General features: G+C 41.7%; 2 protein-coding genes across 2 annotated transcripts; both read right to left on the bottom strand.

The window, feature by feature from the left end:
- Window positions 1-5,099, bottom strand: LOC125005592 (trans-1,2-dihydrobenzene-1,2-diol dehydrogenase-like). The gene is made up of 7 exons (XM_047581048.1): window positions 4,695-5,099; window positions 2,796-2,907; window positions 2,493-2,656; window positions 1,845-2,097; window positions 1,041-1,165; window positions 801-951; window positions 1-390 (listed from the first exon to the last, which is right to left on the bottom strand). The coding sequence occupies exons 1-7, from the start codon at window positions 4,782-4,784 to the stop codon at window positions 281-283; spliced, it is 1,005 nt and encodes a 334-aa protein (XP_047437004.1). The 5' UTR covers window positions 4,785-5,099; the 3' UTR covers window positions 1-280.
- A 3,623-nt stretch (window positions 5,100-8,722) lies between these two features.
- On the bottom strand, window positions 8,723-12,348 carry LOC125005446 (trans-1,2-dihydrobenzene-1,2-diol dehydrogenase-like). Its single transcript, XM_047580798.1, has 7 exons — window positions 12,054-12,348; window positions 11,835-11,946; window positions 11,576-11,739; window positions 10,615-10,867; window positions 10,012-10,136; window positions 9,660-9,810; window positions 8,723-9,292 (listed from the first exon to the last, which is right to left on the bottom strand). Exons 1-7 carry the CDS (start codon window positions 12,141-12,143, stop codon window positions 9,183-9,185), a joined length of 1,005 nt encoding a protein of 334 aa, XP_047436754.1. The 5' UTR covers window positions 12,144-12,348; the 3' UTR covers window positions 8,723-9,182.
- Window positions 12,349-14,314: the final 1,966 nt, after the last annotated feature.

The following is a 14,314-nucleotide window of genomic DNA, read 5'->3' as shown; positions in this document are numbered from 1 at the left end:
TAAAATGTCATAAACATTTATTTCATAGATCAAAGGTTTCACACTGTTTCATCCTATTACAACTTAAGTATCAAGTTAAGACTACATAAATACAGCACTCTTCATTTTACTGTACTTTTAATTAATAGTGTAAAAATATTTGTATTAATATAGTTGATTTCTGCTGCAGAGATTAAATAGTTTTCACTCCAACGATCTAAACAATGTGTTCAATATATCAAGACTTTTCGTCAAAATACATTACCCTCTGGCACAGACCATCTCAGTATGTGTTTAATATTTACTGACAGTCTTGGTTGTACACCACCCCAACCTGCCTACGGATCTCATCCTCCACCTCAGCCAACAGAAGAGAGTCAGCGTGGGACATGACTGCACTCTCCTTCAGCCCTGCATGGAAAAAAAATAATAATAATAAAGGGTCTCTTTATACTAAGGTTATTATAATTACCAAAAAAATTAAGTTAGCAAGTAAAAATAATGAAAGAAAAAAAACATGGTAAGGTCTTTTGTTGATTTAAATAAAACTAATACTGTCACATATAAAATTAAACATTTCAATTATAAAACATCTCAAACTCATCATGAAAAAATTGCTGAAACCAAAATGAAATGAAACAAAACTGTTAAAAACTAAAAATACGAAATTATAATCCTATATCTAGTTTGTACACACACAGGGAAAAAAGAAGATTTATGATGCCACCTAGTGTTCGATGTTAGTCAATACATTCCTGGAATTCGTGGACACACCTTAGTCATTATGGACACACATTAAAATGTTCTGAATGCCATGGTACCTTTGAGCAAACACTGCCGAACCTCCTCTGCTTCGTATCGCATTCCTGTACTGTTAAAGAAGTTGATAGGCAAATAAGGTTCTGGCAAAGTATACTGCGTCTCCTTCCCGTTCACTTTCAATGATGTGGGGCACCACATATGTTCAGGGATCTGAAAGGTGTGCAGAGGAAATGTTCACAACACTATATTAAAAGTATTGGAATAAGATTTGGTTACGCTGTACTCCCATATTAACTTACGTGGATGGTGCCCTTGGTACCCACAATAATGATATTTTTGGGCATCTGTATACCTACGGAGCAGGTAAACACTGCCATCCTGTTGTTGGAGAACTTCATGGTGACTACCATAGTCTCATCCACACCTACAATAAAACACATAAAGTTGTTAGAGATAAAGGATGTCCTTAGAATTTAACTGGACTACTGTCCTGGTTTAACCTACACAAAATAGCACAGTCATGCTAGAACTTAACTTGTCACAAAAGCCTGGATACACTATCTGTTATTACATAAAGAGTTGTAAAAGAAAGTGATCCCATCATTGTCAGCCTGTGTGTGTGTGACGTTTTTATGCAACAGCATCAATAATTAACTCTGACGAATGAAGCATGAAACAAACTGACAAACTACTTTAGGTTTGTATTCACTTATGTCCCCTCTTCCTACTAAGTAGAACTATTTGTCCATAATAAGTGCAGCACTATTTGTCTTTTTCTCTGGAGGTTATGTATACTGCAGACCAAAAAATGTCTACATCTTTAATTTCCTTATCTTTTATAGTACCACAATCTTCACTGCCATTGAAGCTGAACAGTGAATTTATTTATTCTCTTTGTTAAATATAATTAATGCACTAGGATCAAGTCTCCGCTTGAGTCAACTCTAGAATGAGCCAGGTAATTGGCTGATGGACCTAAACAGCACAAATACTGTAAACGATATGTGAGTAAGCACCACTCTTTCTTAAATGTTAATGATGTGGCAGAGCTTCTGATGTTAAATCAATTAAATTTATATTGTAACTGGTTTGTTTTCCATTACCTGTGTCCTGACAGAATCCCACGGCTTGGATAGACTCTGGCTTCTCTCCGTTATACACCATCAATATGTACTGCAGGCAGTAGATGCCAACGTCTAGTAATGCTCCTCCACCCAGCTCCTTCTGCACTCTTCTCGGTACATGCAACAATGGCGCGCCAAACTCAGACCTGACCATCTTCACCTCGCCCAACTCCCCCTCTGCCAGCAGCCGCCTGGTCTCCACAGAGGCCGGGAAAAAGCGAGTCCAGACGGCCTGGAGCAGGAAGACAGGAAGTATTACATGAAGTTACATTTTAGGTGATTGGTTTTGTGTTGTGCAGTAAAGCACAATGAGTGAGCTCATATGAAGTTAAAAAGAGGGTTTGATTTTTCGTATATTATTGTTTATTCAAAAATTAAGATTCTATAAAACTGCTTTCAAAATTTTTGTACTGTGACAGACTTGTGTTTCTCACAAAAGCAAGAACTGTATAAAAATGTTATAAAATTACTGAACTTTAAAGTGAGTAGATTTGTATCACAGCTGATCTTCCCCGCAAATACCATCATCTCGACTTCAGGAAAAGAGGTGCTCGGGAAAAGAGGAAGAGGCAAATAGAGCGGCACAGAGAGAATTGCCTTCTTTTTTCTAGTCTGCTCCATTTTTACCTCCATGAGGAAGACATTATTCTTCTTGGCAGAGGCCAGGATCTCCTGCACCTCCCTGGAGTTCATGGCCAGCGGCTTCTCACACAGCACGTTCTTCTTAGCGTTGGTAAAGAGCAGACATGTTTTCAGATGGTAGGGGTGGATAACTCCGATGTACACCACATCTGCACACACGTGAAGACAATCAGAGAGAGAGTGCAGCACAATGTCAAGTATTTGTTGCTCAAAATAAAATTGAGGCAAAGCCGAAATGATAACAGATGCTACAAATCAGCATTAAAGAAAACTTTGACAGAACCTGACCTATGTCTGGATCTCTGGCCAGCTCCTCATAGCTGCCGTACGCTCGGGAGATGCTGTGTTTCTTGGCAAACCCCTGTGCATCCTCCAGTTTACGAGCAGCCACAGCTACAATCTGCAAATACAGTCACAGATAGGTTAATCCTACATTAACTTACAATCAAATTGGACAGTAAAAAATTATCTTAGCTGTCAATGCAGTAATTTATTGTTTTGTATGAAGCTCTAGAGTAATCTTAAGGTTTTTGCTCTTGTGTATTTGTTTGGCATTTCATTTAATTCATATGAAGCAAAAATGCACAACCCTATACAGTCTATAGTAAAACCGAATGCTGATATGCTCCATTATAGCAGATTACATAAACTGTCTGACCAGTGCCATTTGTATGTACCTTGGTAAAGCATTTAGGCTGCACGTTTACAGCAAGTCCATCCTGGAACTTAGGTGTAAAGATTTTTCATAATTTTATCATCACGTTTTTTCAGTAGGACCACCAGGTGTCATTACAAAGAAATAAAGGTGGTCTACGTCAATCAGTGCCCCCGTTCCACGGTAGCACAAGCACGCAGCAAAAAGAAAACTAACTTAAATATAAATGACAACACTGCTACAGCTAAACACCAGTCGGTTAACATACACACCACCATACAGACACACTGTACACAAAGCGTCCATTACACGAATAACAGCAGCATGTTTGACATGGCCTCAGCATGTTGCACTCTCCACCATATAGCAACCACCACGTTAAACCATTAAGTCTTGCAGTTAGTCAAGCATTTGCTACGTTACCCTCCACAGCGGTTCCGCTTACTTCTTCTAATAATTTTGCAGGAGAGGCTTCACTCGATAAAGACAGAACAGGCTTTGTGCCCTCTGTGTTCTCATACAGTCCATCCAGTGAGTGAGAGTGTGGCAGTCGCTGAATATACTCAGAGTCAACTTTTTAAAATAACACTCACAGTCTCGGGGAGTGAGTGTATTGGTATATTCTCTCCTCATCCATTCTTGCCATTGAAATATGGTAACTGCCCTTAACAGGCTATCATATTTGAGATGTTTTGCCTCCAGCTAAGCCCCGCCCCTCAAAATGAGTCACATTGTCAACAAGTGTGAACAACATACAGATAACATTAGGAGCAGACTGCTGATCTCACAATGACTTATGAAAAATAACAAACTAACTGCATGGCTTTTTATCAGCTTTTCTGAGCTGGCAGACATGCCATTCATTCACTCTCCATTCATGTCCCCTTGAAATCCGCTGAATTTGTGAGAAGAAGAAAAAAAACATTTTCATTTGAAATAAGTCGGTGGAAATCTCATAAGAGAGAGGAACACAAAAGAAGGCCAGTGTCTTTTATTTTGTATTTGTTCTCATTACTTGTTTAATCAATTAGTTTAGTTTTGTTATATATTTTATTATTGCTTGAGTTAAATTCATATTTCTGTATGAATGGTTTCTGATAATACATCTGAATTTAAGAGTCCTTAATTTTGGCCCCCAGTTCAGTTTGAAACCACTGCACTAGAGTATTTTTAAGTTTTTTTTTTTTTTCATTCATTCAATCATTCATTCATTCTCTGTAACCTCTGTTCCAACTGTTCGTGTAAGCAATGTTTGGGTAACTGAGGGACAGAAATCCCAAAAGCTCGTCTCGTTTGTAGTAAGTGTTGCATGCATACAGTCTATGATAAAAAAATCGATAAAGCTGGTAAAGGCTGTAGGTCTACATCACAGTGTCTTTTCAAACCTGTTACAAACAGATCTCAAGAGCACTTCTTATCAGCAGCAACAACTCGAAAGCAGTATGAAATTAGCCAGAAGCTGCAATGCGCACGGCTGAAAACTCGCATTTAAATCACAGCATTAAAAAAATGTTCACTCTTCTGCTAGTTACCTGGTGGTCTTCAGCGGGAAGACTTTTCAGGGCCACTGTGAAATCATGGCTGATCTTCCCCGCGCCACAGATTCCCCACCTGGTTGCCATGTTGGGAAAAAACAAACAAACACCGGGATCACAGAAGTAGTGGTCGTATCCTGACACAAGGTGGTGACACAGCACTATTTTTTTGGTATAACCCACTCGACCTACAGCCAAAACAATTAACGATTTAAAATTTGTCAGGGCGCTTTATAGTTTAACCGGCGTAGCTTGAGGTGGCGGTTTAGTGGACGAGGAAACACAGCACAGACCAATTACATGAGAGTTAATCCATCCTACGTGATAACACTCGGCCAATCAAGTCTGTGCATTTCAGGCAGACAGACACAGAGAGAGTTAAGAGGCAAGTTACACATTTCTACTGATACAGTAGAAAGAAAAAGAAAGATAGGGTGACTGATAGAGAAAACAACAACATAAAACTGAGATGTAAGCTGTAGAAAGAGAGAGAAAAGAAGAGAAGCAGACAAGACTCCAAGATGTGCTGACTTATCAGTAAAATTAGTTAGGGCAGTTAACTCAAGATATGAAACAGAAAAGGGAAAATTCTAGCTTTTCCTCGCTTTATTTTAAGTTACGTACTTTATTTGAACATGCTTAGTTTTCACATTCTGTTTTTTTTTTCTCTTATTATGAAATGCAGCTATCTTTTATTTAGTTACACAGAGAACTGCATACCTATCTGCAGACATACATATACATTCAGTTCTATGTTATGTGACAACAAATATTGTCAATATGTATGGGAATGGTTTGATTTGACACTCGGGTATTGATTACATGCATTTGTTGATATCTCTTCTCATCTCCAACAACCGCTTACCCTCACAAGGGTCAGATGTTGATATATGCTACTTCCCGACTTTTGCTTTAAGAAATTCTCTCTAACTGAACCTCTTTAAAAATTTGTTCAATACCCCTGGCCTAGAAGATAACACAATAAATGAAAAACCAAGCAGCAACATTCACTAAAACAGTACCGCGGCTATTTTGATTAGTTCTAATTGTAATGTGGATCATTTTAAAATCATTGTAAAAAATGTATATATAGGGGTACATAACATATCCTGCCCTCTGTTCACATAATCACTCAAATAAAAATCTTCAAAAGTTTAAAACCCTGCAGTGACCCTATATCCCAAAATCTGCTCCCCACCATTTCACCACACATGGCTGCCCTCTGGGTGTACGCTTGTGTGGGTTAAATGCAGAAAAGAAATTCTGCATATACAGTGGGGGAAATAAGTATTTGATCCCCTGCTGAATTTGTAAGTTTGCCCACTTCCATAGAAATGATCAGACTCTGGTTTTTATGGTTGTTTACTGGTTATGGGTATAGACAGAATATCAGTCGAAAATGCATAAAAAACACACAATCTAAAAGTTATAAATTGTTATGTATTTTATTAAGGGAAATAAGTATTTGATCCCCAAGCACAACACAAGTCAGTACTTTGTAGAGAAACCTTTGTTGGCAAGCACAGCGATGAGACGTTTCTTGTAGTTGGTCACCAGGTTTGCACACAGCGCAGGAGGGATTTTGGCCCATTCATCTTTACAGACAGTCTCTAAATCCTTCAAGTTTCTTGGCTGCCTCTTGGAAACTCGGAGCTTCAGCTCCCTCCACAGGTTTTCGATCGGGTTAAGGTCTGGAGACTGACTAGGCCACTCCATGACCTTAATATGCTTCTTCTTGAGCCACTCCTTTGTTGTCCTGGCAGTATGTTTTGGGTCATTGTCATGTTGGAAAACCCACCCACGAGGCATCTTCAGTGTTCTTGCTGAGGAAAGAAGGTTTTTGTCCAAGATGTTACAGTACATGGCTGCATTCATTGGCCCCATAATGCGGTGAAGTTGCCCTGTACCCTTTGCTGAAAAACAGCCCCAAAACATGATGTTTCCACCTCCATGCTTAACCGTGGGTATGGTGTTCTTTGGGTCATACTCACGTTTTTTCATCCTCCAAACACGGCGGGTCGAGTTAATGCCAAATAGCTCAACTTTGGTTTCGTCAGACCACAGCACTTTCTCCCAAGCCTTCTCTGAGTCATTTAGATGTTCACTGGCAAACTTAAGGCGGGCCTGTACATGTGCCTTCTTGAGCAGGGGGACCTTGCGGGCACTGCAAGAGTTCAATCCATAACGGCGCAGTGTGTTGCCAACTGTTTTCTTGGTGACGGAGGTCCCAACTGCTTCCAGATCATTAACAAGCTCCTGCCGTGTTGTTTTAGGCTGCTCCCTCACCTTTCTCATCATCATCCTCACTCCATGAGGCGAGATTTTGCGGGGAGCTCCAGACCGAGGACAGTTGATGGTCCTTTTATGGGTCTTCCACCTGCGAATAATGGCGCCAATAGTTGTCACCTTCTCACCAAGCCTTTTGCTGATGGTTTTGTAACCTATACCAGCCTTGTGCAGGTCTACAATCTTGTCCCTGACATCTTTTGACAGCTCTTTGGTCTTGCCCATGGTGCTGTAGAAGTTGGAATGTAAGAAACTGATTCTTAGAGCAGGTGTGCTTTATATACATGACGAGTTAAGATCAGGAGTATTGGTAATTAGTTGACTGAGCACAGCTGTGTGCCACATGCGCACCAGCCAATCTGTAGGAGCCTGAATTCTAAGTGAATTGTTGGGGATCAAATACTTATTTCCCTTAATAAAATACATAACAATTTATAACTTTTAGATTGTGTGTTTTTTATGCATTTTCGACTGATATTCTGTCTATACCCATAACCAGTAAACAACCATAAAAACCAGAGTCCGATCATTTCTATGGAAGTGGGCAAACTTACAAATTCAGCAGGGGATCAAATACTTATTTCCCCCACTGTATATATGCAGAATTTCTTTTCTGCATTGTGTATATATATATATATATATGTGTATATATATTGTATTTGTTGTCATTACTTGTTTAATATATATATATATATATACACACACATATATATGCATATACACTAACATAGTGCATGTGTGTGTGCATGTGCTTTTTTTTTTACACACTCAAATGTCAGGAACATTTCTGGAACATTTTTAGGAGCATGCTTGTCACAATGACTTGCATAAACAGCACAAAAGCGTGACTATCAGGAGAAGACTTTTCCAATTATTTTTCTTTCCCCTTGTTTTCTTCATTTCCACTAAGGGGAGCTCTTTACCTGTAATCAGTGTAACACAATTTATTTGACTCTGGAGTCTGTGTTTACAATTGACTAATGGGATGCACGATTTTTTTTTTCTATCGTTTATTTCCCCTGAGATTAAAAGTGTCCTCCTATTGTTTATTTTACTATGATAACACCAAATAATATAATACATTTTCTTTTGTCTTTTGTCATCTTCATTGGACCTCATATTAGTGAAATATTTCTGCTACTACTGAATGAACACACATTTTTCAGTTTGACCGTGTATTATGTTATTTAAAGTGCAGTGCATGAATAAACAACAACAACAAAAAAATATATAATATACTGTGGATACATCTTGCATTTTTGATTTGTATTGGGGCTGGTCTTCTTAATCAGAGGTCAACTACAAACTAGGATTATTCATTAGCATCTTGTTTGAAGCTGAATGGTTCATTTATTTAATCTCTTTATTAAATACAATAAATGAAGGAGGTTAAATTGTGGCATGCATCGAAATAAATGAGCATGCAATTGTTATTCATTAATCAACCAAAATAGGAACGGCGAACCTATTTTGCAGTCACGGGACGACAATGAAAGTCCCGGATTTTACTGGTCCTGTGAGCCTAAAGACTGAAACCAAGTATTAAATGAGCCATGCTCTTTGCTGACTCACAAAGGGCCTCTCTCTGTCCTAACCTTGAGAAGCCGATGGAGCAGCCTATTTTTGAATCTATTTGTACTCCGCTGCGAGGGGCAGACATGACAAAACACTTCGATTCAAATGTGCCACTCCAAGTCCCTTCTTCTTTCCAGTGGATGATAGTTGAAATGAAACATGGCTTTCACAATCAGTCTTTTATTGGATTCATCAATCACACACCTCGCAGTGACAGCTGGGTTTGTCTTTAAAGGTCTGGGACTTCATTACAGGATGGCGGCACACAGCGCCGCGGCCGTATTTGTTTACATTATTTCTTTTCTATTGTCTGATCTTGTTAAACTGTGTAATACAGCAGTGTTTTTCATGTACTGTATTTTCATGCGTTTGCTTGGGGGAATCTGGGGTAGCATATGTTTGCAAAAAAACAATATATCAAGTACATACTCCCTGCTTCCAGACACAGGGGAAACATGTACATGTTCCAGTGATTTACTTATTCTTTCATTGAGTGTTATCAGAGTTGCTGCAGTGATACTGTGCGATACACACGCCATAAATGATCTGAGTCCAAAGTCCAAAGCCTCTGCTCCATTTGGCTTGGGTTTAGGTCAGGTGTGACAGCTCTGCTTCAGAGTGATGTCACTGGCTGTCCTGGCTGAAGATAACCCCCACCTGCTTCCTGATTTCATCCATGATCTCTGTCAGCAAGACAGACTCGGCCAGAGGCATTCGTGGGCTCTCTTTGAGTCCTGCAGATGAGGAGGGGTTAATCATAAAAATAAGACTCAGGCAGAGACATCAGCTAAAAGCCAGTTATTTCAATAAAGTACAAAATGTAACGTATATTGTGGTAAAGCAGGAACAGTAAAGATGATGTAAACTGCACAAAAGCAACACGACTAAGACCACAATACCACAAGAGCTAGAGGACATTCCAAGGTCTGGTAACAGCATTGATTCTGATTTAATCTGATGAGTGCATCCGTGTATGACGATTCGTCTAAATTGTCATTGGAAGCCGCAAGAATGCTGCCGTGTCTCTGAACTTCAGAGTCTTTCGAATAATTTAGCCTCTGCAAAGAGAAATACACAACTTTGCTTTTATCACGCGTTTACCTTTGAGCAGGCACTGCCTCACTTCCTCTGCCTCGTAGCGAAGCCCTGTGCTGTTGGTGAAATTCAGAGGGAGACACGGCTCAGGCAGAGGGTACTCCATTTCCTTGTCGTTCACCACCAGCTTTGTGGGACAGTGCATTGGGCCAAGAACCTGAAGGGTGAAATGAAGGTACATTGTTTTGTGAACAGCCCATAGTCCCTCTGTTTGTACGTCCTCCAATAGGGGGACTTACGAACTTTTGTCTGAATGTTTCAGTTTATATAAATGTGAAAGTATTGGTCAGTCACTCCATCTTAGCATGTCTTCATGGTTCCTCAATTAAGTAAACCGTTCCAGTATAGCGTGGCATACTTTAATGGAGCCCTTAGTCCCGCTGATGACGGCATCGTTTGGAAGTCGAGCAGCGATTGAAAAGGCGCAGAAGGCCATCCTCTTCCTGGAGAATTTCATCACCACGACCACTGACTCGTCCACTCCTGCCAAACATTTTTTTTATTTTTTTTAAATATACTTGCTGTATTGTTGTTAAATGAATAAATCAATGAATGCTAGTATACTGTTTCAAATAACTTCAGGTCATTTCAAAGCAACACACCGCAGTCAGTCCCGTAATATTCAGGTTTAGCGCTACAAACGTTTGTGTTCAAGAAAATATATTGAGAGATATCTTTAAGTGAGATTTAGTTACTGTCTCCCTGCCACTTTTACTGTATAACTATATTCTCTGAGGGGGATTAGGATTAGTCTGACATTTTAATAAGTCTTGATTTTAAAGTGTATTTAGTATTAAGTATTTAGGCCCCAAGGGAAGAAGAGAAGTTTCCCCTGCGTCAAACAAGGGATTCTTCTCGTTTGTTGTTTTTTTCTTTTTAATGATTGCCGATTCACACTGCGTGGTTAATAATATTAATCTATATCGCACCTCTGCTGCGTGACCCGCGTGCTGAATCATACCTGAATCAAGCAGCACCCCTGAGGCCTGGATGGACTCTGGCCTCTCGCCGTTGAACACCATCAGCACAAACTGCAGACAGTACACTCCGATATCCAGCAGAGCTCCTCCGCCCAGCTCCTTCTCCACCGAGCGCGCGATGTGGAGCTGCGGGGATCCGAAGTAGGCCTTCACCAGCTTCACCTCCCCTACAGCGTCCTCCGCCAGCAACCTGCGCACCTCAGCGTGCACGGGGAAACAGCGGGACCAGATGGCCTGGGAGGTGCAGAGCAGACTGCTTAGCACCACTACCACTGAAAATAGTTTACACTTAAGTTTTTACCACAGCTTTTCACTTATCTGACTACTGCACCATTAATTATGAATACAGCCAGGAGCGCCAGGTTATGATTCTTACATGAGTCTTGGGATTTACTTGGTAGCATTATGCAACTGAACTACAGCTGGACGTAAATGTCCGTAAACTGTCATTTGTTTATATGTACAATGAACTGCAGCCACTTGCAGCAGGTTTAAACATCGTTCTTATACCTGTACGGTGAGTATGACGCTGTAGCCGGCAGACAGTTAGCATAGCGGAAAACCAAAAATAATCACAGCATCTCCACTACACTTAATTTTTTTATGGTTTTGGTCAGCAGCAGCACCTCCAGTGGATTTTTGTCCCCCCTGAGTTGCAAGTAAAATTTAACAAAACAAACAAGATATAGTTGTATTCAGAGCAAAACAAGCTGTGTCTCCCTTCTGCTACGCTGAGCAAAGCAGCTGCAGGCAGTTGCTTCATATTTACCACATGCACCGTATCAATATCCTCAGCTAATTCTCAGCAGTAAAGCAAATAACAATATTTCCCCAAATAAGAATACTAACAAAATATTAAACACACTGTCACGGTTGGTTTGCTCAAAAGTCAATCAGTGCTGATGAGGTCTGCGTGAAACTCTTGAGTCCCCTCAACCTTACCTCCATCAGGAAGACTTTGCTTTTCTTGGCTGCGGCAACGAGGTCTTTCACCTGTCTAGAGTTGATGGCAAAGGGTTTCTCGCACAGCACATTCTTCCCAGCCTGGAGGAACAGCAACCCAACTCGCCAGTGCTCTGTGTGCAGCACTCCCAGGTACACGATATCTGTGATGACACGTGTTTCATCCTTAAGCGGTAACACTAACGCACACGTAGTCTCTACCGGTGCAGCCCGGTTCTTCTCAACTCTTAGGACTCACCAACGCCTGGGTCGTTCGCCAGCTCCTCGTAGCTGCCGTAAGCCATCGGAATTCCATGTTTCTTGGCAAAATCTTTGGCGCGCTCCATGCTCCTCGATGCAACGACCGCGATCTGTACATAAGAGTAGCACCCACACAAACACCACTGCTCTGTTCAGCCAAAAGGAGACATCTTGTGTGACAAAAAAAAAAAGTAGTGAGCTTGCTTGCATTGAATACCTGGTGATCTCCTGGAGGCAGAGTCTTCATGGCCACGCTGAAGTCGTGGCTGATCTTCCCCGCTCCACAGAGCCCCCACCGAGTTGCCATGTTCAATTGGATGGTAAGTGACAAATGAGTTGCTATAGCAAAGGGCTGCGCTGCAGACTCAAGTTATGACCTTGGGAAAGGTTGTACGTAGAGGGGAAGACGCCTGGTAAACTGTCATGCTTTGAGGGCAGCGACTAGAAAGCTCCTGCATTTATATGCCAGAGAGGCACAATGTGTCACCTTGCTTCTGCTCCCACCCTGAGGTAGAGCCTGTGACACACACACACACACACACACACACATGCACACACACGCCAACACATATCCACACTCTGCTGCGTTCATGTGCTGTTGTTGATACGGACCTTTTACTCCGGACTGAGGTTGTTTGAACCAGTTGTCCAGGCATCTGTAACATGAGTATCATTGGGGCTCTTGCCCATTATTAACAAGCTGTAGGGGGAAAAAAGGTTTAATATGTAAAGGCGAGGGTGAGGGTTCACCTCACCCTCAGACCTCAGATCAGCACTCTCCCACAGCAGTGCAGGTCAAGTATTGGAGCCAGGATCTGCTTTGTCTGGATCTGAGAGAAACTGATTAGCCTGCGATGGCCTGACAGCAACACAGAAGTTAATGATTAAACAGGAACCTCGTGGAGTTTGCTGTAATAAACAAATATGCAGGGTTCACCGAATGCTCACGGAGCCCAACGCAGGGCAGTGTTACTGACCAGTAAGCTGAGCCAGGATGACTATGGAAAAGCATCAGCTCACTTGCCCTTGAGCTAAATATTATCTGTTTAGCCAGACAGGCGGTTGTGTAAACTTTCTGCCACATGCTGCCAGTAGAGGACACTGTGTTGTCGGCAGAGTTCACTTTCTCGCAGAAGCTCTGAGGATTTGGCATTGCTCAGTGTGAGGAATCACATGCAGGTTTGCAGAATTAAGTACTATAAAAAATTTCTCGTCACTTTCTTTAACGCTAAAATATGGTCAATGTCATGTCAGGATAGTATAATTTTTATCATCAATATGTGTGTATTTGCAGCACATTTCATAAGACACATTACATGCATAACTATTTGACAGAGCTGCTGATTTTTTTGCACATTAAAGCCGCTGCCTTGTCAGTTTTGAGTACATTATTTCTTTCCCTGCAGGTCCTGAGTGGAATTGGATTTACACGTGAACGTAGTGTCAGCAACATCTTCAGCATGAAAGAAAAAAAAAGAGAGAAATTTTATCAATGACTCCCCTCGCTGGTTGCTTCCCTTTTGTATTTCACTTCCAAATGAATTCTGGGAGCTGTGTGCCGTTGTCATAACAACAAGGTACCAGCTGGGCAATTTGTATGCAAATGGCATTGGGCTTGGCCTGTTATCCCAGCCTATACCACAGGACCTGGTTGCCATGGGAATGCCCAACTCCTTGAGTGATTTTTACTTTTTTGAGGGAAAATGCACGGCGGCATGTCTTTGGCAGCGCCGTTCAGTGACATCCGTACAGGTGTTAAGAAAAAAAGGTAGAAGTGTGAGAGAGGAGGTGTATCGCGGCGGGGCAAGTGCAACTAGATTTTTTGAATTGGTGTGAAGCAATGAATCAGTTCTGTGCTCCCTGACTCCACTGCCAGCAGATGGGCACACAGCGCGGAGGCTCAGGTGGTCAGCGAGAGGATTTGAACAGGGTCACCTAACCACGCTGCACTGGGACCCCCGACCGCCCCCTCAGCTGAGCTGTGCAACGCTTACTTTTTGGAGGAAACTGAAAAATCTCTAGCTGAAAGCTGCTCTCCCCCTACACACCCGGGGTCACGAGGCCGTAAAATGAACAGATTTTCAGTTTTAATGTGTAGGGTTGATATTGTGTTTCTGCGCCTGCTGAGGTTTGGCCCAAAGATGGAGGGCGGGGGGCGGTGAAGACAGCTGATGAGCCGAGTCATTCAAAAATCTGGCATGCGTAAGGAAGCCAGCGCCTCATTAATTCAGCACGGCCGGGACGATTGCCTTCCACTCCTATCACTTCTCACTGTCTTTATTTGATTAAGAATTCATGCATCATCTCATGTCCGCGTCCCGATTTCACCGGGACACATTCGACGGGTCACGTGACCGGTCACAGATTCCCTTAGAGGGGAGGGGGTGGGATCGTTTTGCCGGTGGAAGGTGGTTGATCACAGCAGACAGCTTTGTTTCACACATTGTCACGTCATTTCATCTGCGCGTCTTGCTGTCG

This window comes from Mugil cephalus, chromosome 3 (assembly GCF_022458985.1).
Source record: "Mugil cephalus isolate CIBA_MC_2020 chromosome 3, CIBA_Mcephalus_1.1, whole genome shotgun sequence".
Taxonomy (NCBI): domain Eukaryota; kingdom Metazoa; phylum Chordata; class Actinopteri; order Mugiliformes; family Mugilidae; genus Mugil; species Mugil cephalus.
Note: the sequence above shows the minus strand (reverse complement) of the source record. Positions and strands in the feature narration are given on the sequence as shown.